This window comes from Convolutriloba macropyga, chromosome 12, assembly GCF_964194025.1.
Source record: "Convolutriloba macropyga chromosome 12, txConMacr16.3, whole genome shotgun sequence".
NCBI lineage: Eukaryota > Metazoa > Xenacoelomorpha > Acoela > Convolutidae > Convolutriloba > Convolutriloba macropyga.
In genome coordinates this window covers 2,130,069-2,158,045 of record NC_134479.1, presented here as the reverse complement: position 1 = coordinate 2,158,045, position 27,977 = coordinate 2,130,069, and the positions used below count along the sequence as shown (strand labels likewise).

Here is a 27,977-nt window from a genome sequence, read left to right as displayed (position 1 = left end):
TGCATACTGAGAAAAAGCTTTCTACATTGTAATTTACCTTGAGTGCCAACAACTCGATTGGAATCAACTGTTGAGGTATCTGCCTCCAGTTCTTCTGTAGAGTCAACCGTGAAATCAACCCCACTCTTCTCATTTACAGTTTGCAAGTCCACTGTTCCATTTAATTTTTCTTCTTCTTGAATATCAACAGCAACATTGTTGTCATCGGCTGTCTCCTCAACAGTGAGTTTGAACTCTGAGGTTTTTGCTTCCACTTCTTCTGTTGAGTCCACTGTGAAATCAACTTCAATCTTCTCACTTTCAGTATCCAGATCTACAATTTCGCTGATTTTCTCTTCCTCTTTGATATCAACAGCAATTGTGGTATCATCTGCTGTTTCCTCAACAGAGAGTTTGACCTCTGAAGTTTCTGCTTCTGCTTCATTTGTAGAGTCAATTGTGAAATCAACTTCACTCTTCTCACTTTCAGTGTCCAGGTCCATAATTTTGCTGACCTTCTCTTCCTCTTTGAAATCAACAGCAACTTTGGTGTCATCTGCAGTTTCCTCAACGGTGAGTTTGACCTCTGAAGTTTCTGCTTCCACTTCTGTTGAGTCAACTGTGAAATCAACTTCACTCGTCTCAATTTCAGTCTCCAGGTCCACAATTTTGCTGGCCTTCTCTTCCTCTTTGAAATCAACAACATCTTTGGTGTCATCTGCAGTTTCCTCAACAGAGAGTTTGGCCTCTGAAGTTTCTGCTTCTTCTTTTCCTGAGGAATCAACTGTGAAATTAACTTCAATCTTCTCACTTTCAGTTTCCAGGTCTGCAATTTTGCCGATCTTCTCTTCCGCATTGATATCAACAGCAACTGTGGTATCATCTGCTGCTTCCTCAACAAAGAGTTTGACCTCTGAAGTTTCAGCTTCTACTTCTTCTGTTGAATCAACTGTGAAATCAACTTCACTCTTCTCACTCTCAATTTCCAGGTCTACAATTTCGCTGATCTTCTCTTCCTCTTCGATATCAACAGCAACTGTGGTATCATCTGCTGTTTCCTCAACAGAGAGTTTGACCTCTGAAGTTTCTGCTTCTGCTTCATCTGTTGAGTCAATTGTGAAATCAACTTCACTCTTCTCACTTTCAGTTTCTAGATCTACAATTTCACTGAACTTTTCTTCCTCTTTGATATCAACAGCAACGGTCGTATCATCTGCTGTTTCCTCAGCAAAGAGTTTGACCTCTGAAGTTTCAGCTTCTACTTCTTCTGTTGAATCAACTGTGAAATCAACTTCACTCTTCTCACTCTCAATTTCCAGGTCTACAATTTCGCTGATCTTCTCTTCCTCTTCGATATCAACAGCAACTGTCGTATCATCTGCTGTTTCCTCAACAAAGAGTTTGACCTCTGAAGTTTCAGCTTCTACTTCTTCTGTTGAATCAACTGTGAAATCAACTTCACTCTTCTCACTCTCAATTTCCAGGTCTACAATTTCGCTGATCTTCTCTTCCTCTTTGATATCAACAGCAACTGTGGTATCATCTGCTGTTTCCTCAACAGAGAGGTTCGCCTTGAAAGTTTCTGCTTCTACTTCTTCTGTTGAGTCAACTGTGAAATCAACTTCACTCTTCTCACTCTCAATTTCCAGGTCTACAATTTCGCTGATCTTCTCTTGCTCTTCGATATCAACAGCAACTGTCGTATCATCTGCTGTTTCCTCAACAAAGCGTTTGACCTCTGAAGTTTCAGCTTCTACGTCTTCTGTTGAATCAACTGTGAAATCAACTTCACTCTTCTCACTCTCAATTTCCAGGTCTACAATTTCGCTGATCTTCTCTTGCTCTTCGATATCAACAGCAACTGTCGTATCATCTGCTGTTTCCTCAACAAAGAGTTTGACCTCTGAAGTTTCAGCTTCTACGTCTTCTGTTGAATCAACTGTGAAATCAACTTCACTCTTCTCACTCTCAATTTCCAGGTCTACAATTTCGCTGATCTTCTCTTCCTCTTTGATATCAACAGCAACTGTGGTATCATCTGCTGTTTCCTCAACAGAGAGGTTAGCCTTGAAAATTTCTGCTTCTACTTCTTCTGTTGAGTCAACTGTGAAATCAACTTCGTACTTCTCACTTTCAATTTCTAGATCTACAATTTCACTGATCTTCTCTTCCTCTTCGATATCAACAGCAACTGTCGTATCATCTGCTGTTTCCTCAACAAAGAGTTTGACCTCTGAAGTTTCAGCTTCTACTTCTTCTGTTGAATCAACTGTGAAATCAACTTCACTCTTCTCACTCTCAATTTCCAGGTCTACAATTTCGCTGATCTTCTCTTCCTCTTTGATATCAACAGCAACTGTGGTATCATCTGCTGTTTCCTCAACAGAGAGGTTCGCCTTGAAAGTTTCTGCTTCTACTTCTTCTGTTGAGTCAACTGTGAAATCAACTTCACTCTTCTCACTCTCAATTTCCAGGTCTACAATTTCGCTGATCTTCTCTTGCTCTTCGATATCAACAGCAACTGTCGTATCATCTGCTGTTTCCTCAACAAAGCGTTTGACCTCTGAAGTTTCAGCTTCTACGTCTTCTGTTGAATCAACTGTGAAATCAACTTCACTCTTCTCACTCTCAATTTCCAGGTCTACAATTTCGCTGATCTTCTCTTGCTCTTCGATATCAACAGCAACTGTCGTATCATCTGCTGTTTCCTCAACAAAGAGTTTGACCTCTGAAGTTTCAGCTTCTACGTCTTCTGTTGAATCAACTGTGAAATCAACTTCACTCTTCTCACTCTCAATTTCCAGGTCTACAATTTCGCTGATCTTCTCTTCCTCTTTGATATCAACAGCAACTGTGGTATCATCTGCTGTTTCCTCAACAGAGAGGTTAGCCTTGAAAATTTCTGCTTCTACTTCTTCTGTTGAGTCAACTGTGAAATCAACTTCGTACTTCTCACTTTCAATTTCTAGATCTACAATTTCACTGATCTTCTCTTCCTCTTTGATATCAACAGCAACTGTGGTATCATCTGCCGTTTCCTCAACAGAGAGTTGGACCTCTGAAGTTTCTGCTTCTTCTTCTTCTGTTGAATCAACTGTGAAATCAACTTCACCCTTCTGACTTTCAATTTCCAGGTCTACAATTTCGCTGATCTTCTCTTCCTCTTCGATATCAACAGCAACTGTGGTATCATCTGCTGTTTCCTCAACAACGAGTTTGACCTCTGAAGTTTCTGCTTCTACTTCTTCTGTTGAATCAACTGTAAAATCAACTTCACTCTTCTCACTCTCAATTTCCAGGTCTACAATTTCGCTGATCTTCTCTTCCTCTTTGATATCAACAGCAACTGTGGTATCATCTGCTGTTTCCTCAACAGAGAGTTTCGCCTTGAAAATTTCTGCCTCTACTTCTTCTGTTGAATCAACTGTGAAATCAACTTCACGCCTCTTCTCACTATCACTTTCTAGATCTACAATTTCACTGATCTTCTCTTCCTCTTTGATATCAGCAGCAACTGTGGTATCATCTGCCGTTTCCTCAATAATGAGTTTGACCTCTGAAGTTTCTGCTTCCACTTCTTCTGTTGAGTCAACTGTGAAATCAACTTCACTCTTCTCACTTTCAGTTTCTAGATCTACAATTTCACTGATCTTCTCTTCCTCTTTGATATCAACAACAACTTTGGTGTCATCTGCAGTTTCCTCAACGGTGAGTTTGACCTCTGAAGTTTCTGCTTCCACTTCTTCTGTTGAGTCAACTGTGAAATCAACTTCACTCTTCTCAATTTCAGTCTCCAGGTCCATAATTTTGATGACCTTCTCTTCCTCTTTGAAATCAACAACAACTTTGGTGTCATCTGCAGTTTCCTCAACAGAAATTTTGGCCTCTGAAGTTTCTGCTTCCTCTTTTCCTGATGAATCAACTGTGAAATTAACTTCAATCTTCTCACTTTCAGTTTCCAGGTCAACAATTTCGCTGATCTTCTCTTCCGCATTGATATCAACAGCAACTGTGGAATCATTTGCTGTTTCCTCAACAGAGAGTTTGACCTCTGAAGTTTCAGCTTCTACATCTTCTGTTGAATCAACTGTAAAATCAACTTCACTGTTCTCACTTTCAGTTTCCAGGTCTACAATTTCACTGATCTTCTCTTCCTCTCTGATATTAACAGCAACTGTGGTGTCATCTGCTGTTTCCTCGACAGAGAAATTGACCTCTGAAATTTTTGCTTCTACTTCTGCTGTTGAATCAATTGTAAAATCAACTTCACTCTTATCACTTTCTTTTTCCAGGTCTACAATTTTGCTGATCTTGTCTTCCTCTTTGATATCAACAGCAACTGTGGAATCATCTGCTGTTGCCTCAACAAAGAGTTTGAGTGCTGAAGTTTCAGCTTCTACTTCGTCTGTTGAATCAACTGTGAAATCAACTTCACTCTTCTCACTCTCAATTTCCAGGTCTACGATTTCGCTGATCTTCTCTTCCTCTTCGATATCAACAGCAACTGTGGTATCATCTGCTGTTTCCTCAACAGAGAGTTTGACCTCTGAAGTTTCTGCTTCTACTGCTTCTGATGAATCAACTGTGAAATCAACTTCACTCTTCTCACTCTCAATTTCCAGGTCTACAATTTCGCTGATCTTCTCTTCCTCTTTGATATCAACAGCAACTGTGGTATCATCTGCTGTTTCCTCAACAGAGAGATTGGCCTTGAAAGTTTCTGCTTCTACTTCTTCTGTTGAGTCAACTGTGAAATCAACTTCACTCTTCTCACTTTCAGTTTCTAGATCTACAATTTCACTGATCTTCTCTTCCTCTTTGATATCAACAGCAACTGTGGTTTCATCTGCCGTTTCCTCAACAGAGAGTTGGACTTCTGAAGTTTCTGCTTCTTCTTCTTCTGTTGAATCAACTGTGAAGTCAACCTTATCCTTCTCACTTTCAATTTCCAGGTCTACAATTTCGCTGATCTTCTCTCCCTCTTCGATATCAACAGCAACTGTGTCATCATCCGCTGTTTCCTCAACAAAGAGATTGACCTCTGAAGTTTCTGCTTCTACTTCTTCTGTTGAAACAACTGTGAAATCAACTTTACTCTTCTCACTCTCAATTGTCAGGTCTACAATTTCGCTGATCTTCTCTTCTTCGTTGATATCAACAGTAACTGTGGTATCATCTGCTGTTTCCTCAACAGAGAGTTTCGCCTTGAAAGTTTCTGCTTCTACTTCTTCTGTTGAATCAACTGTGAAATCAACTTCACTCCTCTTCTCACTTTCAGTTTCTAGATCTACAATTTCATTGATCTTCTCTTCCACTTTGATATCAACAGCAACTGTGGTATCATCTGCCCTTTCCTCACTAGAAAGTTGGACCTCTGAAGTTTCTGCTTCTTCTTCTTCTGTTGAATCAACTGTGAAATCAACTTCACCCTTCTCACTTTCAATTTCCAGGTCTCTAATTTCGCTGATATTCTCTTCCTCTTTGATATCAACAGCAACTGTGGTATCATCTGCTGTTTCCTCAACAAAGAGTTTGATCTCTGAAGTTTCAGCTTCTACTTCTTCTGTTGAATCAACTGTGAAATCAACTTCACTCTTCTCACTTTCAATTTCCAGGTCTACAATTTCGCTGATTTTCTCTTCCTCTTTCATATCAACAGCAACTGTGGTATCATCTGCTGTTTCCTCAACAGAGAGTTTCGCCTTGAAAGTTTCTGCTTCTACTTCTTCTGTTGAGTCAACTGTGAAATCAACTTCACTCTTCTCACTCTCAATTTCCAGCTCTACAATTTCGCTGATCTTCTCTTCCTCTTCGATATCAACAGCAACTGTGGTATCATCTGCTGTTTCCTCAACAGAGAGTTTTACCTCTGAAGTTTCTGCTTCTTCTTCTTCTGTTGAATCAACTATGAAATCAACTTCACCCTTCTCAATTTCAATTTCCAGGTCTACAATTTCGCTGATCTTCTCTTCCTCTTTGATATCAACAGCAACTGTGGTATCATCTGCTGTTTCCTCAACAAAGAGTTTGACCTCTGAAGTTTCAGCTTCTACTTCTTCTGTTGAATCAACTGTGAAATCAACTTCACACTTCTCACTCTCAATTTCCAGGTCTACAATTTCGCTGATTTTCTCTGCCTCTTTGATATCAACAGCAACTGTGGAATCATCTGCTGCTTCCTCAACAGAGAATTTGACCTCTGAAGTTTCTGCTTCTACTTCTTCTGTTGAATCAACTGTGAAATCAACTTCACTCTTCTCACTCTCAATTTCCAGGTCAACAATTTCGCTGATCTTCTCTTCCTCTTTGATATCAACAGCAACTGTGGTGTCATCTGCTGTTTCCTCAACAAAGAGTTTGACCTCTGAAGTTTCTGCTTCTACTTCTTCTGTTGAATCAACTGTGAAATCAACTTCACTCTTCTCACTCTCAATTTCCAGGTCTACAATTTCGCTGATCTTCTCTTCCTCTTTGATATCAACAGCAACTGTGGTATCATCTGCTGCATCCTCCAAATTTTCATTTGTTTTTTCTTCTTCCTGAATATCAACAGCTGCATTGTTGTCATCTGCTGTCTCCTCAACAGTGAGTTTGACCTCTGAAGTTTCTGCTTCTTCTTCTTCTGTTGAGTCAACTGCGAAATCAACTTCACTCTTCTCACTTTCAATTTCCAGGTCTACCGTTTCACTGATTGTCTCCTCCTCTCTGATATCAAAAACCAATTTGGTGTCATCTGCTTTTTCCTCAACAGAGAGTTTGACTTCCGAATTTACTGCTTCTACCTCTTCTGTTGAGTCAACTGCGAAATCAACTTCACTCTTCTCACTTTCAATTTCCAGGTCTCCAAATTCACTGACCTCCTCCTCCTCTCTGATATCAACAACCAATTTGGTGCCATCTGCTGTTTCCTCAGCAGTGAGTTTGACCTCTGAAGTTGCTGCTTCTACTTCTTCTGTTGAGTCAACTGCGAAATCAACTTCACTCTTCTCACTTTCAATTTCCAGGTCTACCATTTCACTGATTGTCTCCTCCTCTCTGATATCAAAAACCAATTTGGTGTCATCTGCTTTTTCCTCAACAGAGAGTTTGACCTCCGAATTTACTGCTTCTACCTCTTCTGTTGAGTCAACTGTAAAATCAACGTCACTCTTCTCACTTTCAGTTTTAATGTCTACAATTTCGCTGATCTGCTCTTCCTCTTTGATATCAGCAACTTTGGTGTCATCTGCTGTTTCCTCAACAATGAGTTTGACCTCTGAGGTTTCTGTTTCCACTTTTTCTGTTGAATCAATTAGGAAATCAACTTCACTGTTCTCACTTTCACTTTTCAGGTCAACAGTTTCGCTGATCTTCTCTTCCTCTTTGATATCAGCAACATCTTTGTTCTCATCTGCATTTTCCTCAACAGTGAGATTGACATTTGAGGTTTTTGCTTCCAATTCTTCTGTTGAGTCTATTGTGAAATCAACTTCGGAGATCTCAATTTCATTTTTCAGGTCTAGAGTTTCGCTGAACTTCTCTTCCTCTTTGATATCAACAACTGTGGTGCCATCTGCTTTTTCCTCATCATTGAGCTTGACCTCTGAGGTTTCTGCCTCCAGTTCTTCTGTTGAGTCAATTGTGAAATCAACTTCACTCTTCTCACTTTCAGTTTCAATGTCTACAATATCGCTGATATTTTCTTCCTCTTTGATATCAACAACTGTGGTGTCATATGCTGTTTTCTCAACAATGAGTTTCACATCTGAGGTTTCTGCTTCCACTTCTGTTGAGTCAACTGTGAAATCAACTTCACTCTTCTCACATTCAGTTTCCAGTTCTACAATTTCGCTGATCTTCACTTCCTCCTTGATATCAACAACTTTGTTGCCATCTGCTGTTTCCTCAACAATAAGTTTGACCTCTGAGGTTTCAGTTTCCACTTCTTCTGTTGAGTCAACCGTGAAATCAACTTCACTCTTCTCACTTTCAGTTTCAAGTTCTTCAATTTCGCTGATCTTCACTTCCTCTTTGATATCAACAACAACTTTCGTGTCATCTGCTGTTTCCTCAACAGTGAGATTGACCTCTGAGGTTTCTGCTTCCACTTCTTCTGTTGCGTCAATTGTGAAATCAACTTCACTCGTCTCACGTTCAGTTTCCAGTTCTACAATTTCGCTGATCTTCACTTCCTCTTTGATATCAACAACAACTTTTGTGTCATCTGCTGTTTCCTCAACAATGAGATTGACCTCTGAGGTTTCTGCTTCCACTTCTTCTGTTGAGTCAACTGTGAAATCAACTTCACTCTTCTCACGTTCAGTTTCCAGTTCTACAATTTCGCTGATCTTCACTTCCTCTTTGATATCAACAACAACTTCCGTGTCATCTGCTTTTTCCTCAACAGAGAGTTTGACCTCCGAATTTACTGCTTCTACCTCTTCTGTTGAGTCAACTGTAAAATCAACTTCACTCTTCTCACTTTCAGTTTTAATGTCTACAATTTCGCTGATCTTCTCTTCTTCTTTGATATCAACAACAACTTTTGTGTCATCTGCTGTTTCCTCAACAATGAGTTGGACCTCTGAGCCTTCTGTTTCCACTTCTTCTGTAGAGTCAACCGTGAAATCAACTTCACTCTTCTCAGTTTCAGTTTCAAGGTCTTCAATTTCGCTGATCTTCTCTTCTTCTTTGATATCAAAAACAATTTTGGTGTCATCTGCTGTTTCCTCAACAGTGAGATTGACCTCTGAGGTTTCTGCTTCCACTTCCTCTGTTGAGTCAACTGTGAAATCAACTTCACTCTTCTCACTTTCAGTTTCCAGTTCTACAATTTCGCTGATCTTCACATCCTCTTTGATATCAACAACTTTGTTGTCATCTGCTGTTTCCTCAGCAATGAGTTGGACCTCTGAGCTTTCTGTTTCCACTTCTTCTGTTGAGTCAACTGTTAAACCAACTTCACTGTTATCACTTTCAGTTTTCAGGTCTACAATTTCGCTGATCTCATCATCCTCTTTGATATCAACCACAACTTTGGTGTCATCTGTTGTTTCCTCAACAGTGAGTTTGAACTCAGCGGTTTCTGCTTCCACTTCTGCTGCTGAGTCAATTGTGAAATCAACTTCACTCTTCTCACTTTCAGTTTCAAGTTCTTCAATTTCGCTGATCTTCTCTTCCTTTTTGATATCAACCACAACATGGGTGTCATCTGCTGTTTCCTCAACAGTGAGTTTGAACTCTGAGGTTTCTGCTTCCACTTCTTCTGTTGAGTCAACTGTGAAATCAACTTCATTCTTCTCACTTTCAGTTTCAAGGTCTTTAATTTCGCTGATCTTCTCTTCCTCTTTGATATCAGCCACAACTTTGGTGTCATCTGCTGTTTCCTCAACAGTGAGTTTGAACTCAGCGGTTTCTGCTTCCACTTCAGTTGTTGAGTCAACTGTGAAATCAACGTCACTCTTCTCAGTTTCAGTTTTCAGGTCTACAGTTTCGCTGATCTTCTCTTCCTCTTTGATATCAACCACAAATTGGGCGTCATCTGCTGATTCCTCAATAGTGAGTTTGACCTCTGAGGTTTCTGCTTCCACTTCTTCTGTTGAGTCAACTGTGAAATCAACTTCACTCTTCTCAGTTTCAGTTTCAAGGTCTCCAATTTGGCTGATCTTCTCTTCCTCTTTGATATCAACCACAACATGGGTGTCATCTGCTGTTTCCTCAGCAGTGAGATTGACCTCTGAGGTTTCTGCTTTCACTTCCTCTGTTGAGTCAACTGTGAAATCAGCTTCACTCTTCTCATATTCAGATTCCAGTTCTACAATTTCGCTGATATTCACTTCCTCTTTGATATCAACAACAACTTTGATGTCATTTGCTGTTTCCTCAACAATGAGTTGGACCTCTGAGCTTTCTGTTTCTACTTCTTCTGTTGAGTCAACTGTGAAATCAACTTCACTCTTCTCAGTTTCACTTACAAGGTCTCCAATTTGGCTGATCTTCTCTTCCTCTTTGATATCAACCACAACATGGGTGTCATCTGCTGTTTCCTCAAAAATGAGTTGGACCTCTGAGCTTTCTGTTTCCACTTCTTCTGTTGAGTCAACTGTGAAATCAACTTCACTCTTCTCACTTTCAGTTTCCAGTTCCACAATTTCGCTGATCTTCTCTTCCTCTTTGATATCAGCCACAACTTTGGTGTCATCTGCTGTTTCCTCAACAGTGAGTTTGACCTCTGAGGTTTCTGCTTCCACTTCTTCTGTTGAGTCAACTGTGAAATCAACTTCACTCTTCTCAGTTTCAGTTTCAAGGTCTCCAATTTGGCTGATCTTCTCTTCCTCTTTGATATCAACCACAACATGGGTGTCATCTGCTGTTTCCTCAACAGTGAGATTGACCTCTGAGCTTTCTGTTTCTACTTCTTCTGTTGAGTCAACTGTGAAATCAATTTCACTCTTCTCACTTTCAGTTTCCAGTTCTACAATTTCGCTGATCTTCACTTCCTCTTTATTATCAACAACAACTTTGGTGTCATCTGCTGTTTCCTCAACAATGAGTTGGACCTCTGAGCTTTCTGTTTCCACTTCTTCTGTTGAGTCAACTGTGAAACCAACTTCACTCTTCTCACTTTCAGTTTCCAGTTCCACAATTTCGCTGATCTTCTCTTCTTCTTTGATATCAACAGCAACTTTGGTGTCATCTGCTGTTTCCTCAACAGTGGGATTGACCTCTGAGGTTTCTGCTTCCACTTCTTCTGCTGAGTCAACTGTGCAATCAACTTCACTCTTCTCACTTTCATATTCCAGTTCTACAATTTCGCTAACCTTCACTTCCTCTTTAATATCAACAACAACTTTGGTGTCATCTGCTGTTTCCTCAACAATGAGTTGGACCTCTGAGGTTTCTGCTTCCACTTCTTCTGTTGAGTCAACTGTGAAATCAACTTCACTCTTCTCAGTTTCAGTTTCAAGGTCTCCAATTTGGCTGATCTTCTCTTCCTCTTTGATATCAACCACAACAAGGGTGTCATCTGCTGTTTCCTCAACAATGAGCTGGACCTCTGAGCTGTCTGTTTCCACTTCTTCTGTTGAGTCAACTGTGAAATCAACTTCACTCTTCTCACTTTCAGTTTCCAGTTCCAGAATTTCGCTGATCTTCTCTTCTTCTTTGATATCAAAAACAACTTTGGTGTCATCTGCTGTTTCCTCAACAGTGAGATTGACCTCTGAGGTTTCTGCTTTCACTTCTTGTGTTGAGTCAATTGTTAAATCAACTTCACTGTTCTCACTTTCAGTTTCTAGGTCTTCATTTTCGCTGATCTTCTCTTCCTCTTTGATATCAACCACAACTTTAGAGTCATCTGTTGTTTCCTCAACAGTGAGTTTGAACTCTGTGGTTTCTGCTTCCACTTCTGCTGCTGAGTCAATTGTGAAATCAACTTCACTCTTCTCACTTTCAGTTTCAAGTTCTTCAATTTCGCTGATCTTCTCTTCCTTTTTGATATCAACCACAACATGGGTGTCATCTGCTGTTTCCTGAACAGTGAGTTTTACCTCTGAGGGTTCTGCTTCCACTTCTTCTGTTGAGTCAACTGTGACATCAACTTCTATCTTCTCACTGTCAGTTTCAAGGTCTTCAATTTCGCTGATCTTCTCTTCCTCTTTGATATCAGCCACAACTTTGGTGTCATCTGTTGTTTCCTCAACAGTGAGTTTGACCTCTGAGATTTCTGTTTCCACTTCTTCTGTTTGGTCAACTGTGGGTTCGATTTCTCTTCCGAGGAATTTAGGTTGAGACTGTTCCATCTGGTGGTGGGAGGTCTGGAATTGGGGTTGTTGATGGGAAAGGGTCTCCTGCTCATCCCTGTCTCCGTCGCTCTCGGTTACTACCTCCCTCTTGACGTCATAAATCTCGGTGACGTCATTCTGTTCACCCGGGATAGTTGGTTCACTGTAACTTGTCAGCACTTCCATTGTCACCTCTCTGCCTATTGTGACAATTATTCCCTGTTCAAACTCTTCCATCTGTGCAGTAACGTGGAACTGCACAACGTCCACTGTCAATTCCACCTCTTCCGCCATTTCCTCCTCATCGTCCACCACAGCATCCCTTTCTGTTGCTTCTACTTCTTCTTCTTCTTTGACGTTTGCTTCCTTGTCAAAAGTGTCCACTGCAATGGAAGTTGTTGTTGTTGTCTGATCGAGTAGTTCTTCTTGATCCTCCTCTTGGTCGTGTTCGAGAGTGACACTGGTTCTCTCTGTCTCATCTTCCTCCTGAGTTATAGCCAGGTGTTGGTCTTCATAGTCGCCGCTGATAGACATGACCGAAATGCTCCCACTGCTGCTGTCCTCCTCCAATACATCTAGAAAACAAACAAACAAACGTCCCTTTATTCCCCACATTTCCCGGGTCGAATGTCCTCCCTAAAAGCCTCCCATTTTGTTACTTCCAAAAATTGTCTCTATAAAATTTGGCAGTTCTCTAGTTGAGTGCCCGATTTAGACCCATGAAATGACCATATTTGGGTTTTAAAAGACCGTGGTTAGTCATGTTTAAAGACTTTTTGTCGAAGTTACTTTGGGTCTGGATCATGTACTTAAGGTAGGGAAATTACCCCCCCCCCCCCGCCCGGGTCGAATGTCCTCCCTAAAATCCTCCCATTTTGATGTAAGATTGGGAGGGTAATTTGTCTATGGGGGGTAAATTGATGTAAGAGTGGGGGGTAATTTGTCTATGGGGGGTAAATTGATGTAAGAGTGTGGGGGTGATTTGTTCAGAGGGGGTAAAATGATGTAAGAGTTGGGCTGCAATGGGAGGACTTTTGAGGTATTACCCCCCTGACTGAAATTGCCATGTAAGAGGGGGCTGCAATAGGAGGACTTTTCAGGAATTACCCCCCTGACTGAAATTGCCATGTAAGAGTGGGCTGCAATGGGAGGACGTTTCAGGAATTACACCCCCTGACTGAAATTGCCATGTAAGAGTGGACTGCAATGGGAGGACTTTTCAGGAATTACCCCCCCCCCCTGACTGAAATTGCCATGTAAGAGTGGGCTGCAATGGGCTGCAATGGGAGGACTTTTCAGGAATTACACCCCTTGACTGAAATTGTAATGTAAGAGTGGGCTGCAATGGGCTGCACTGGGAGGATTTTTCAGGAATTACCCCCCTGACTGAAATTGCCATGTACGAGTGGGCTGCAATGGGCTTGCCATGTAAGAGTGGGCTGCAATGGGAGGACTTTTCAGGAATTACTCACCCATGACTGAAATTGCCATGTAAGAGTGGGCCGCAATGGGCTGCAATGGGAGGACTTTTCAGGAATAACACCTCTCCCCCCTGATTGAAATTCAGAGGGGGTAAAATGATGTAAGAGTTGGGCTGCCAAGGGGGGTAAAATGGTGTAAGAGTGAGGGGGTAATTTGTTCAGAGGGGGTAAAATGATGCAAGAGTCGGGCTGCCAATAGAGGTAAAATGGTGTAAGAGTGAGGGGGTAATTTGTCCAGAGACGGTAAAATGATGTAAGAGTTGGGCTGCCAAGAGGGGTAAAATGGTGTAGGAGTGAGGGGGTAATTTGTTCAGAGGGGGTTTAGTGATGTAAGAATTGGGCTGCCAAGGGGGGTAAAATGGTGTAAGAGTGAGGGCGTTATTTGTTCAGAGGGGGTAAAATGACGTAATAGTTGGGCTGTCAAGGGGGATAAAAAGGTGTAAGAGTGAGGGGGTAATTTGTGCAGAGGGGGGTAAAATGAGCTAAGAGTTGAGCTGCCAAGGGGGTAAAATGGTGTAAGAGTGAGGGGGTAATTTGTTCAGAGGGGGGTAAAATGAGCTAAGAGTTGAGCTGCCAAGGGGGGGAATGGTGTAAGAGTGAGGGGGTAATTTGTCCAGAGTGGGTAAAATGATGTAAGAGTTGGACTGCCAAGGGGGTAAAATGGTGTAAGAGTGAGGGGGAAAGTTGTTCAGAGGAGTTTTAGTGATGTAAGAGTTGGGCTGTCAAGGGAGTAAAATGGTGTAATAGTGAGGGGGTAAATTGTCCAGAAAGGGTAAAATGATTTAAGAGTTGGGCTGCCAAGGGGGGTAAAATGTTGTAAAAGTGAAGGTTAATTTGTTCAGAGGGGGTAAAATGATGTAAGAGTTGGGCTGCCAAGGGTGGTAAAATGGTGTAAGAGTGAGGGGGAAAGTTGTTCAGAGGGGGTTTAGTGATGTAAGAGTTGGGCTGTCAAGGGGGTAAAATGATGTAAGAGTTGGGCTGCCAAGGGGGGTAAAATGGTGTAAGAGTGAGGGGGTAATTTGTTCAGAGGGGGTAGAATGATGCAAGAGTCGGGCTGCCAATAGGGGTAAAATGGTGTAAGAGTGAGGGGGTAATTTGTCCAGAGACGGTAAAATGATGTAAGAGTTGGGCTGCCAAGAGGGGTAAAATGGTGTAGGAGTGAGGGGGTAATTTGTTCAGAGGGGGTTTAGTGATGTAAGAATTGGGCTGCCAAGGGGGGTAAAATGGTGTAAGAGTGAGGGCGTAATTTGTTCAGAGGGGGTAAAATGACGTAATAGTTGGGCTGTCAAGGGGGATAAAAAGGTGTAAGAGTGAGGGGGTAATTTGTGCAGAGGGGGGTAAAATGAGCTAAGAGTTGAGCTGCCAAGGGGGTAAAATGGTGTAAGAGTGAGCGGGTAATTTGTGCAGAGGGGGGTAAAATGAGCTAAGAGTTGAGCTGCCAAGGGGGGGAATGGTGTAAGAGTGAGGGGGTAATTTGTCCAGAGTGGGTAAAATGATGTAAGAGTTGGACTGCCAAGGGGGTAAAATGGTGTAAGAGTGAGGGGGAAAGTTGTTCAGAGGAGTTTTAGTGATGTAAGAGTTGGGCTGTCAAGGGAGTAAAATGGTGTAATAGTGAGGGGGTAAATTGTCCAGAAAGGGTAAAATGATTTAAGAGTTGGGCTGCCAAGGGGGGTAAAATGTTGTAAGAGTGAAGGTTAATTTGTTCAGAGGGGGTAAAATGATGTAAGAGTTGGGCTGCCAAGGGTGGTAAAATGGTGTAAGAGTGAGGGGGAAAGTTGTTCAGAGGGGGTTTAGTGATGTAAGATTTGGGCTGTCAAGGGGGTAAAATGGTGTAATAGTGAGGGAGTAAATTGTCCAGAAAGGGTAAAATGATCTAAGAGTTGCGCTGCCAAGGGGGATAAAATGGTGTAAGAGTGAGGGGGTAATTTGTGCAGAAGGGGTAAAATGAGCTAAGAGTTGAGCTGCCAAGGGGGTAAAATGGTGTAAGAGTGAAGGGGTAATTTGTTCAGAGGGGGTATAATTATTTAAAGGTTGGGCTGCCAAGGGGGGTAAAACGTTGTAAGAGTGAGGGCGTAATCTGTCCAGAGGGGGTAAAATGAGGTAAGAGTTGGGCTTCCAAGGGGGGAAAAATGTTGTAAGAGTGAGGGTTTATTTGTTCAGAGGGGGTAAAATTATGTAAAAGTTAGGCTGCCAAGGGGGATAAAATGGTGTAAGAGTGAGGGGGTAATTTGTCCAGAGGGGGTAAAATGAGCTAAGAGTTGAGCTGCCAAGGGGGTAAAATGGTGTTAGAGTGAGGGGGTAATTTGTTCAGAGGGGGTATAATTATTTAAAGGTTGGGCTGCCAAGGGGGGTAAAACGTTGTAAGAGTGAGGGCGTAATTTGTCCAGAGGGGGTAAAATGAGGTAAGAGTTGGGCTTCCAAGTGGAAAAATGTTGTAAGAGTGAAGGGTTAATTTGTCCAGGGGGGTAAGATGAGCTAAGATTTGAGCTGCTAAGGGGAGTAAAATAGTGTAAGAGTGAGGGGGTAATTTGTTCAGAGGGGGCGAAATGATGTAAGAGTTGGGCTGCCAAAAGGGTTAAATGGTGTAAGAGTAAGGGGGTAATTTGTTCAGAGGGGGTTTAATGATGTAAGAATTGGGCTGCCAAGGGGGATAAAAAGGTGTAAGGGTTTAGGAGGTAATTTGTCCAGAGCGTGTAAATTGATGTAAGTGTTGGGCTGCCAAGGGGGGTAAAATGGTGTAAGAGTGGGGGGGGGGGGAATTTGTCCAGAGAGTGTAAATTGATGTAAGAGTTGGGCTGACAAGGGGGGTAAAAAGGTGTAAAAGTGAGGGGGCAGTTTGTCCAGAGGGGGGTAAAATGAGCTAAGAGTTGAGTTGCCAAGGGAGGTAAAATGGTGTAAGACTGAGGGGGTAATTTGTTCAGAGGGGGTAAAATGATGTAATAGTTGGGCTGCCAAGGGGGATAAAATGGTGTAAGAGTGAGGGGTAGTTTGTCCAGAGGGGGTAAAATGAGCTAAGAGTTGAGTTGCCAAGGGATGTAAAATGGTGTAAGAGTGAGGGGGTAATTTGTTCAGAGGGGGTAAAATGATGTAAGAGTTGGGCTGCCAAGGGGGGTAAAATGGTGTAAGAATGAGGGGGTAATTTGTCCAGACGGGTAAAGTGAGGTAAGAGTTGGGCTGCCAAAGGGGGTAAAATGTTGTAAGATGGAAGGGTTAATTTGTCCAGAGGAGGTAACTTGAGCTAAGATTTGAACTGACAAGAGGGTAAAATGGTGTAAGAGTGAGGGGGTATTTTGTTCAGAGAGGGTAAAATGATGTAAGAGTTGGGCTGCCAAGGAGGTAAAATGGTTTAAGAGTAAGGGGGTAATTTGTCCAGGGGGGTTAAAATGATGTAAGAGTTGGGCTGCCAAGGGGGGTAAAATGGTGTAAGAGTGAGCGGGTAATTTGTTCAGAGGGGTTTTAATGATGTAAGAGTTGGGCTGCCAAGTGGGGTTAAGTGGTGTAAGAGTAGGGGGGGTAATTTGTCCAGAGAGGGTAAAATAATGTAAGAGTTGCGCTGCCAAGGGGGGTAAAATGTTGTAAGAGTGAGGGGTAATTTGTTCAGAGGGGTAAAATGATGTAATACTTGGGCTGCCAAGGGGGATAAAATGGTGTAAGGGTGAGGGGGTAGTTTGTCCAGAGGGGGGGTAAAATGAGCTAAGAGTTGAGTTAACAAGGGAGGTAAAATGGTGTATGAGTGAGGGGGTAATTTGTTCAGAGGGGGTAAAATGATGTAAGAATTGGGCTGCCAAGGGGGGTAAAATGGTGTAAGAGTGAGGGGGTAATTTGTCCAGAGGGGTAAAATGAGGTAAGAGTTGGGCTGCCAAGGGGGGTAAAATGTTGTAAGATGGAAGGGTTAATTTGTCCAGAGGGGGTAACATGAGCTAAGATTTGAGCTGACAAGAAGGTAAAATGGTGTAAGAGTGAGGGGGTATTTTGTTCAGAGAGGGTAAAATGATGTAAGAGTTGGGCTGCCAAGGGGGTAAAATGGTTTAAGAGTAAGGGGGTAATTTGTCCAGAGGGGGTAAAATGATGTAAGAGTTGGGCTGCCAAGGGGGTAAAATGGTTTAAGAGTAAGGGGGTAATTTGTCCAGAGGGGGTAAAATGATGTAAGAGTTGGGCTGCCAAGGGGGATAAAATGGTGTAAGGGTGAGGGGGTAGTTTGTCCAGAGGGGGGGTAAAATGAGCTAAGAGTTGAGTTAACAAGGGAGGTAAAATGGTGTATGAGTGAGGGGGTAATTTGTTCAGAGGGGGTAAAATGATGTAAGAATTGGGCTGCCAAGGTGGGTAAAATGGTGTAAGAGTGAGCGGGTAATTTGTTCAGAGGGGTTTTAATGATGTAAGAGTTGGGCTGCCAAGGGGGTAAAATGGTTTAAGAGTAAGGGGGTAATTTGTCCAGAGGGGGTAAAATGATGTAAGAGTTGGGCTGCCAAGGGGGTAAAATGGTTTAAGAGTAAGGGGGTAATTTGTCCAGAGGGGGTAAAATGATGTAAGAGTTGGGCTGCCAAGGGGGATAAAATGGTGTAAGGGTGAGGGGGTAGTTTGTCCAGAGGGGGGGGTAAAATGAGCTAAGAGTTGAGTTAACAAGGGAGGTAAAATGGTGTATGAGTGAGGGGGTAATTTGTTCAGAGGGGGTAAAATGATGTAAGAATTGGGCTGCCAAGGGGGGTAAAATGGTGTAAGAGTGAGGGGGTAATTTGTCCAGAGGGGTAAAATGAGGTAAGATTTGGGCTGCCAAGGGGGGTAAAATGGTGTAAGAATGAGGGGGTAATTTGTCCAGACGGGTAAAGTGAGGTAAGAGTTGGGCTGCCAAGGGGGGTAAAATGTTGTAAGATGGAAGGGTTAATTTGTCCAGAGGAGGTAACTTGAGCTAAGATTTGAACTGACAAGAGGGTAAAATGGTGTAAGAGTGAGGGGGTATTTTGTTCAGAGAGGGTAAAATGATGTAAGAGTTGGGCTGCCAAGGAGGTAAAATGGTTTAAGAGTAAGGGGGTAATTTGTCCAGGGGGGTTAAAATGATGTAAGAGTTGGGCTGCCAAGGGGGGTAAAATGGTGTAAGAGTGAGGGGGTATTTTGTTCAGAGAGGGTAAAATGATGTAAGAGTTGGGCTGCCAAGGAGGTAAAATGGTTTAAGAGTAAGGGGGTAATTTGTCCAGGGGGGTTAAAATGATGTAAGAGTTGGGCTGCCAAGGGGGGTAAAATGGTGTAAGAGTGAGCGGGTAATTTGTTCAGAGGGGTTTTAATGATGTAAGAGTTGGGCTGCCAAGTGGGGTTAAGTGGTGTAAGAGTAGGGGGGGGGGGTAATTTGTCCAGAGAGGGTAAAATAATGTAAGAGTTGCGCTGCCAAGGGGGGTAAAATGTTGTAAGAGTGAGGGGTAATTTGTTCAGAGGGGTAAAATGATGTAATACTTGGGCTGCCAAGGGGGATAAAATGGTGTAAGGGTGAGGGGGTAGTTTGTCCAGAGGGGGGGTAAAATGAGCTAAGAGTTGAGTTAACAAGGGAGGTAAAATGGTGTATTAGTGAGGGGGTAATTTGTTCAGAGGGGGTAAAATGATGTAAGAATTGGGCTGCCAAGGGGGGTAAAATGGTGTAAGAGTGAGGGGGTAATTTGTCCAGAGGGGTAAAATGAGGTAAGAGTTGGGCTGCCAAGGGGGGTAAAATGTTGTAAGATGGAAGGGTTAATTTGTCCAGAGGGGGTAACATGAGCTAAGATTTGAGCTGACAAGAAGGTAAAGTGGTGTAAGAGTGAGGGGGTATTTTGTTCAGAGAGGGTAAAATGATGTAAGAGTTGGGCTGCCAAGGGGGTAAAATGGTTTAAGTGTAAGGGGGTAATTTGTCCAGAGGGGGTAAAATGATGTAAGAGTTGGGCTGCCAAGGGGGGTAAAATGGTGTAAGAGTGAGCGGGTAATTTGTTCAGAGGGGTTTTAATGATGTAAGAGTTGGGCTGCCAAGGGGGGTTAAGTGGTGTAAGAGTGAGGAGTAATTTGTCCAGAGAGAGTAAAATGATGTAAGAGTTGGGCTGCCAAGGGGGGTAAAATGTTGTAAGAGTGAGGGGGTAATTTGTTCAGAGGGGTAAAATGATGTAATACTTGGGCTGCCAAGGGGGATAAAATGGTGTAAGGGTTAGGGGGTAGTTTGTCCAGAGGGGGGTAAAATGATGTAAGAATTGGGCTGCCAAGGGAGGGGGGGGTTAAAATGGTGTAAGAGTGAGGGGGTAATTTGTCCAGTGGGGTAAAATGAGGTAAGAGTTGGGCTGCCAAGGGGGTAAAATGTTGTAAGATGGAAGGGTTAATTTGTCCAGAGGGGGTAACATGAGCTAAGATTTGAGCTTACAAGAAGGTAATATGGTGTAAGAGTGAGGGGGTATTTTGTTCAAAGAGGGTAAAATGATGTAAGAGTTGGGCTGCCAATGGGGTAAATTGGTTTAAGAGTAAAGGGGTAACTTGTCCAGAGGGGGTAAAATGATGTAAGAGTTGGAGTGCCAAGGGGGGTAAAATGGTGTAAGAGTGAGGGGGTAATTTGTCCAGAGGTGTAAAATGAGGTAACAGTTGGGCTGCCAAGGGGGGTAAAATGTTGTAAGATGGAAGGGTTAATTTGTCCAGAGGAGGTAACTTGAGCTAAGATTTGAGCTTACAAGAAGGTAATATGGTGTAAGAGTGAGGGGGTATTTTGTTCAAAGAGGGTAAAATGATGTAAGAGTTGGGCTGCCAAGGGGGTAAAATGGTGTAAGGGTTAGGGGGTAGTTTGTCCAGAGGGGGGTAAAATGATGTAAGAATTGGGCTGCCAAGGGAGGGGGGGGGGGTTAAAATGGTGTAAGAGTGAGGGGGTAATTTGTCCAGTGGGGTAAAATGAGGTAAGAGTTGGGCTGCCAAGGGGGTAAAATGTTGTAAGATGGAAGGGTTAATTTGTCCAGAGGGGGTAACATGAGCTAAGATTTGAGCTTACAAGAAGGTAATATGGTGTAAGAGTGAGGGGGTATTTTGTTCAAAGAGGGTAAAATGATGTAAGAGTTGGGCTGCCAAGGGGGTAAAATGGTTTAAGAGTAAGGGGGTAATTTGTCCAGAGGGGGTAAAATGATGTAAGAGTTGGGCTGCCAAGGGGGGTAAAATGGTGTAAGAGTGAGCGGGTAATTTGTTCAGAGGGGTTTTAATGATGTAAGAGTTGGGCTGCCAAGGGGATTAAGGGGTGTAAGGGTGAGGGGTAATTTGTCCAGAGAGAGTAAAATGATGTAAGAGTTGGGCTGCCAAGGGGGGTAAAATGTTGTAAGAGTGAGGGGGTAATTTGTTCAGAGGGGTCAAATGATGTAATACTTGGGCTGCCAAGGGGGATAAAATGGTGTAAGGGTGAGGGGGTAGTTTGTCTAGAGGGGGTAAAATGAGCTAAGAGTTGAGTTGCCAAGGGAGGTAAAATGCTGTAAGAGTGCGGGGGTAATTTGTTCAGAGGGGGTAAAATGATGTAAGAATTGGGCTGCCAAGGGGGGTAAAATGGTGTAAGAGTAAGGGGGTAATTTGTCCAGAGGGGTAAAATGAGGTAAGAGTTGGGCTGCCAAGGGGGGGGGGGGGGTAAAATGTTGTAAGATGGAAGGGTTAATTTGTCCAGAGGGGGTAACATAAGCTAAGATTGAAGCTGACAAGAAGGTAAAATGGTGTAAGAGTGAGGGGGTATTTTGTTCAGAGAGAGTAAAATGATGTAAGAGTTGGGCTGCCAAGGGGGTAAAATGGTTTAAGAGTAAGGGGGTAATTTGTCCAGAGGGTGTAAAATGATGTAAGAGTTGGGATGCCAAGGGGGGTAAAATTGTGTAAGAGTGAGCGGGTAATTTGTTCAGAGGGGTTTTAATGATGTAAGAGTTGGGCTGCCAAGGGGGGTTAAATGGGGTAAGAGTGAGGGGTTAATTTGTCCAGAGAGGGTAAAATGATGTAAGAGTTGGGCTGCCAAGGGAGGTAAAATGTTGTAAGAGTGAGGGGGTAATTTGTTCAGACGGGGTAAAATGATAAAACAGTTGGGCTGCCAATGGGGATAAAATTGTGTAAGAGTGAGGGGGTAATTTGTTCAGAGGGGGTAAAATGATGTAAGAGTTGGGATGCCAGGGGGGTAAAATGGTGTAAGAGTGAGGGGGTAATTTGTCCAGAGAGGGTAAAATGATGTAAGAGTTAGGCTGCCAAGGGAGGTAAAATGTGGTAAGAGTGAGGGGGTAATTTGTTCAGAGGGTGTAAAATGATGTACCAGTTGGGCTGCCAACGGGGATAAAATGGTGTAAGAGTGAGGGGGTAATTTGTTCAGAGGGGGTAAAATGATGTAAGAGTTGGGCTGCCAGGGGGGTAAAATGGTGTAAGAGTGAGGGGGTAATTTGTCCAGAGAGGGTAAAATGATGTAAGAGTTGGGCTGCCAAGGGGGGTAAAATGTTGTAAGAGTGAGGGGGTAATTTGTTCAGAGGGGTAAAATGATGTAATACTTGGGTTGCCAAGGGGGATAAAATGGTGTAAGAGTGAGGGGGTAATTTGTTCAGAGGGGGTAAAATGATGTAAGAGTTGGGCTGCCAGGAGGGTAAAATGGTAAGAGTGAGGGGGTAATTTGTCCAAAGAGGGTAAAATGATGTTAGAGTTGGGCTGCCAAGGGGGGTAAAATGTTGTAAGAGTGAGGGGGTAATTTGTTCAGAGGGGTAAAATGATGTAATACTTGGGCTGCCAAGGGGGATAAAATGGTGTAAGAGTGAGGGGGTAATTTGTTCAGAGGGGGTAAAATGATGTAAGAGTTGGGCTGCCAGGAGGGTAAAATGGTAAGAGTGAGGCGGTAATTTGTCCAGAGGGGGTAAAATGATGTAAGAGTTGGGATGCCAAGGGGGGTAAAATTGTGTAAGAGTGAGCGGGTAATTTGTTCAGAGGGGTTTTAATGATGTAAGAGTTGGGCTGCCAAGGGGGGTTAAATGGGGTAAGAGTGAGGGGGTAATTTGTCCAGAGAGGGTAAAATGATGTAAGAGTTGGGCTGCCAAGGGAGGTAAAATGTTGTAAGAGTGAGGGGGTAATTTGTTCAGACGGGGTAAAATGATAAAACAGTTGGGCTGCCAATGGGGATAAAATTGTGTAAGAGTGAGGGGGTAATTTGTTCAGAGAGGGTAAAATGATGTAAGAGTTAGGCTGCCAAGGGAGGTAAAATGTGGTAAGAGTGAGGGGGTAATTTGTTCAGAGGGGGTAAAATGATGTACCAGTTGGGCTGCCAACGGGGATAAAATGGTGTAAGAGTGAGGGGGTAATTTGTTCAGAGGGGGTAAAATGATGTAAGAGTTGGGCTGCCAGGGGGGTAAAATGGTGTAAGAGTGAGGGGGTAATTTGTCCAGAGAGGGTAAAATGATGTAAGAGTTGGGCTGCCAAGGGGGGTAAAATGTTGTAAGAGTGAGGGGGTAATTTGTTCAGAGGGGTAAAATGATGTAATACTTGGGCTGCCAAGGGGGATAAAATGGTGTAAGAGTGAGGGGGTAATTTGTTCAGAGGGGGTAAAATGATGTAAGAGTTGGGCTGCCAGGAGGGTAAAATGGTAAGAGTGAGGGGGTAACTTGTCCAGAGAGGGTAAAATGATGTTAGAGTTGGGCTGCCAAGGGGGGTAAAATGTTGTAAGAGTGAGGGGGTAATTTGTTCAGAGGGGTAAAATGATGTAATACTTGGGCTGGCAAGGGGGATAAAATGTTGTAAGAGTGAGGGGGTAATTTGTTCAGAGGGGGTAAAGTGATGTAAGAGTTGGGCTGCCAGGGGAGTAAAATGGTGTAAGAGTGAGGGGGTAATTTGTCCAGAGAGGGTAAAATGATGTAAGAGTTGGGCTGCCAAGGGGGGTAAAATGTTGTAAGAGTGAGGGGGTAATTTGTTCAGAGGGGTAAAATGATGTAATACTTGGGCTGCCAAGGGGGATAAAATGGTGTAAGAGTGAGGGGGTAATTTGTTCAGAGGGGGTAAAATGATGTAAGAGTTGGGCTGCCAGGAGGGTAAAATGGTAAGAGTGAGGGGGTAACTTGTCCAGAGAGGGTAAAATGATGTTAGAGTTGGGCTGCCAAGGGGGTAAAATGTTGTAAGAGTGAGGGGGTAATTTGTTCAGAGGGGTAAAATGATGTAATACTTGGGCTGGCAAGGGGGATAAAATGTTGTAAGAGTGAGGGGGTAATTTGTTCAGAGGGGGTAAAGTGATGTAAGAGTTGGGCTGCCAGGGGAGTAAAATGGTGTAAGAGTGAGGGGGTAATTTGTCCAGAGAGGGTAAAATGATGTAAGAGTTAGGCTGCCAAGGGAGGTAAAATGTTGTAAGAGTGAGGGGGTAATTTGTTCAGAGGGGGTAAAATGATGTAACAGTTGGGCTGCCAACGGGGATAAAATGGTGTAAGAGTGAGGGGGTAATTTGTTCAGAGGGGGTAAAATGATGTAAGAGTTGGGCTGCCAGGGGGGTAAAATGGTGTAAGAGTGAGGGGGTAATTTGTTCAGAGGGGGTAAAATGATGTAAGAGTTGGGCTGCCAGGGGGGTAAAATGTTGTAAGAGTGAGGGGGTAATTTGTTCAGAGGGGTAAAATGATGTAATACTTGGGCTGCCAAGGGGGATAAAATGGTGTAAGAGTGAGGGGGTAATTTGTTCAGAGGGGGTAAAATGATGTAAGAGTTGGGCTGCCAGGAGGGTAAAATGGTAAGAGTGAGGGGGTAACTTGTCCAGAGAGGGTAAAATGATGTTAGAGTTGGGCTGCCAAGGGGGGTAAAATGTTGTAAGAGTGAGGGGGTAATTTGTTCAGAGGGGTAAAATGATGTAATACTTGGGCTGGCAAGGGGGATAAAATGTTGTAAGAGTGAGGGGGTAATTTGTTCAGAGGGGGTAAAGTGATGTAAGAGTTGGGCTGCCAGGGGAGTAAAATGGTGTAAGAGTGAGGGGGTAATTTGTCCAGAGAGGGTAAAATGATGTAAGAGTTAGGCTGCCAAGGGAGGTAAAATGTTGTAAGAGTGAGGGGGTAATTTGTTCAGAGGGGGTAAAATGATGTAACAGTTGGGCTGCCAAGGGGGATAAAATGGTGTAAGAGTGAGGGGGTAATTTGTTCAGAGGGGGTAAAATGATGTAAGAGTTGGGCTGCCAGGAGGGTAGAATGGTAAGAGTGAGGGGGTAATTTGTCCAGAGAGGGTAAAATGATGTTAGAGTTGGGCTGCCAAGGGGGGTAAAATGTTGTAAGAGTGAGGGGGTAATTTGTACAGAGGGGTAAAATGATGTAATACTTGGGCTGCCAAGGGGGATAAAATGTTGTAAGAGTGAGGGGGTAATTTGTTCAGAGGGGGTAAAGTGATGTAAGAGTTGGGCTGCCAGGGGAGTAAAATGGTGTAAGAGTGAGGGGGTAATTTGTCCAGAGAGGGTAAAATGATGTAAGAGTTGGGCTGCCAGGGGAGTAAAATGGTGTAAGAGTGAGGGGGTAATTTGTCCAGAGAGGGTAAAATGATGTAAGAGTTGGGCTGCCAAGGGGGGTAAAATGTTGTAAGAGTGAGGGGGTTATTTGTTCAGAGGGGTAAAATGATGTAATACTTGGGCTGCCAAGGGGGATAAAATGGTGTAAGAGTGAGGGGGTAATTTGTTCAGAGGGGGTAAAATGATGTAAGAGTTGGGCTGCCAAGGGGGGTAAAATGGTGTAAGAGTGAGGGGGTAATTTGTCCAGAGAGGGTAAAATGATGTAAGAGTTGGGCTGCCAAGGGGGGTAAAATGTTGTAAGAGTGAGGGGGTAATTTGTTCAGAGGGGTAAAATGATGTAATACTTGGGCTGCCAAGGGGGATAAAATGGTGTAAGAGTGAGGGGGTAATTTGTTCAGAGGGGGTAAAATGATGTAAGAGTTGGGCTGCCAGGAGGGTAAAATGGTAAGAGTGAGGGGGTAACTTGTCCAGAGAGGGTAAAATGATGTTAGAGTTGGGCTGCCAAGGGGGGTAAAATGTTGTAAGAGTGAGGGGGTAATTTGTTCAGAGGGGTAAAATGATGTAATACTTGGGCTGGCAAGGGGGATAAAATGTTGTAAGAGTGAGGGGGTAATTTGTTCAGAGGGGGTAAAGTGATGTAAGAGTTGGGCTGCCAGGGGAGTAAAATGGTGTAAGAGTGAGGGTGTAATTTGTCCAGAGAGGGTAAAATGATGTAAGAGTTAGGCTGCCAAGGGAGGTAAAATGTTGTAAGAGTGAGGGGGTAATTTGTTCAGAGGGGGTAAAATGATGTAACAGTTGGGCTGCCAAGGGGGATAAAATGGTGTAAGAGTGAGGGGGTAATTTGTTCAGAGGGGGTAAAATGATGTAAGAGTTGGGCTGCCAGGAGGGTAGAATGGTAAGAGTGAGGGGGTAATTTGTCCAGAGAGGGTAAAATGATGTTAGAGTTGGGCTGCCAAGGGGGGTAAAATGTTGTAAGAGTGAGGGGGTATTTTGTACAGAGGGGTAAAATGATGTAATACTTGGGCTGCCAAGGGGGATAAAATGTTGTAAGAGTGAGGGGGTAATTTGTTCAGAGGGGGTAAAGTGATGTAAGAGTTGGGCTGCCAGGGGAGTAAAATGGTGTAAGAGTGAGGGGGTAATTTGTCCAGAGAGGGTAAAATGATGTAAGAGTTGGGCTGCCAAGGGGGGTAAAAAGTTGTAAGAGTGAGGGGGTAATTTGTTCAGAGGGGTAAAATGATATAATACTTGGGCTGCCAAGGGGAATAAAATGTTGTAAGAGTGAGGGGGTAATTTGTTCAGAGGGGTAAAATGATGTAATACTTGGGCTGCCAAGGGGGATAAAATGGTGTAAGTGTGAGGGGGTAATTTGTTCAGAGGGGGTAAAATGATGTAAGAGTTGGGCTGCCAGGGGGGTAAAATGGTGTAAGAGTGAGGGGGTAATTTGTTCAGAGGGGGTAAAATGATGTAAGAGTTGGGCTGCCAGGAGGGTAGAATGGTAAGAGTGAGGGGGTAATTTGTCCAGAGAGGGTAAAATGATGTTAGAGTTGGGCTGCCAAGGGGGGTAAAATGTTGTAAGAGTGAGGGGGTAATTTGTACAGAGGGGTAAAATGATGTAATACTTGGGCTGCCAAGGGGGATAAAATGTTGTAAGAGTGAGGGGGTAATTTGTTCAGAGGGGGTAAAGTGATGTAAGAGTTGGGCTGCCAGGGGAGTAAAATGGTGTAAGAGTGAGGGGGTAATTTGTCCAGAGAGGGTAAAATGATGTAAGAGTTGGGCTGCCAAGGGGGGTAAAAAGTTGTAAGAGTGAGGGGGTAATTTGTTCAGAGGGGTAAAATGATATAATACTTGGGCTGCCAAGGGGAATAAAATGTTGTAAGAGTGAGGGGGTAATTTGTTCAGAGGGGTAAAATGATGTAATACTTGGGCTGCCAAGGGGGATAAAATGGTGTAAGTGTGAGGGGGTAATTTGTTCAGAGGGGTAAAATGATGTAAGAGTTGGGCTGCCAGGGGGGTAAAATGGTGTAAGAGTGAGGGGGTAATTTGTCCAGAGAGGGTAAAATGATGTAAGAGTTGGGCTGCCAAGGGGGGTAAAATGTTGTAAGAGTGAGGGGGTAATTTGTTCAGAGGGGTAAAATGATGTAATACTTGGGCTGCCAAGGGGGATAAAATGTTGTAAGAGTGAGGGGGTAATTTGTTCAGAGGGGTAAAATGATGTAATACTTGGGCTGCCAAGGGAGGTAAAATGTTGTAAGAGTGAGGGGGTAATTTGTTCAGAGGGGTAAAATGATGTAATACTTGGGCTGCCAAGGGGGATAAAATGGTGTAAGAGTGAGGGGGTAATTTGTTCAGAGGGGGTAAAATGATGTAAGAGTTGGGCTGCCAGGGGGGTAAAATGGTAAGAGTGAGGGGGTAATTTGTCCAGAGAGGGTAAAATGATGAAAGAGTTGGGCTGCCAAGGGGGGTAAAATGTTGTAAGAGTGAGGGGGTAATTTGTTCAGAGGGGTAAAATGATGTAATACTTGGGCTGCCAAGGGGGATAAAATGTTGTAAGAGTGAGGGGGTATTTGTTCAGAGGGGGTAAAGTGATGTAAGAGTTGGGCTGCCAGGGGGGTAAAATGGTGTAAGAGTGAGGGGGTAATTTGTCCAGAGAGGGTAAAATGATGTAAGAGTTGGGCTGCCAAGGGGGGTAAAATGTTGTAAGAGTGAGGGGGTAATTTGTTCAGAGGGGTAAAATGATATAATACTTGGGCTGCCAAAGGGGATAAAATGTTGTAAGAGTGAGGGGGTAATTTGTTCAGAGGGGTAAAATGATGTAATACTTGGGCTGCCAAGGGAGGTAAAATGGTGTAAGAGTGAGGGGGTAATTTGTTCAGAGAAGGTAAAATGATGTAAGAGTTGGGCTGCCAGGGGGGTAAAATGGTGTAAGAGTGAGGGGGTAATTTGTCCAGAGAGGGTAAAATGATGTAGGAGTTGGGCTGCCAGGGGGGTAAAATGGTGTAAGAGTGAGGGGGTAATTTGTCCAGAGAGGGTAAAATGATGTAAGAGTTGGGCTGCCAAGGGGGGTAAAATGTTGTAAGAGTGAGGGGGTAATTTGTTCAGAGGGGTGAAATGATGTAATACTTGGGCTGCCAAGGGGGATAAAATGTTGTAAGAGTGAGGGGGTAATTTGTTCAGAGGGGTAAAATGATGTAATACTTGGGCTGCCAAGGGAGGTAAAATGGTGTAAGAGTGAGGGGGTAATTTGTTCAGAGGGTTAAAATGATGTAAGAATTGGGCTGCCTGCCAAGGGGGGTAAAATGGTGT

At 43.3% G+C, this 27,977-nt stretch overlaps 1 protein-coding gene across 1 annotated transcript in view; it reads right to left on the bottom strand.

The window, feature by feature from the left end:
- Positions 1–27,977, bottom strand: part of LOC142350941 (uncharacterized) — a 136,075-nt gene that overhangs the window by 72,161 nt on the left and 35,937 nt on the right. Inside the window, exon 16 of the mRNA XM_075402966.1 lies at positions 38–12,316. Within this exon, the coding sequence (XP_075259081.1) occupies positions 38–12,316 (12,279 nt within the window). The remainder of the gene's footprint in view (positions 1–37; positions 12,317–27,977) is intronic.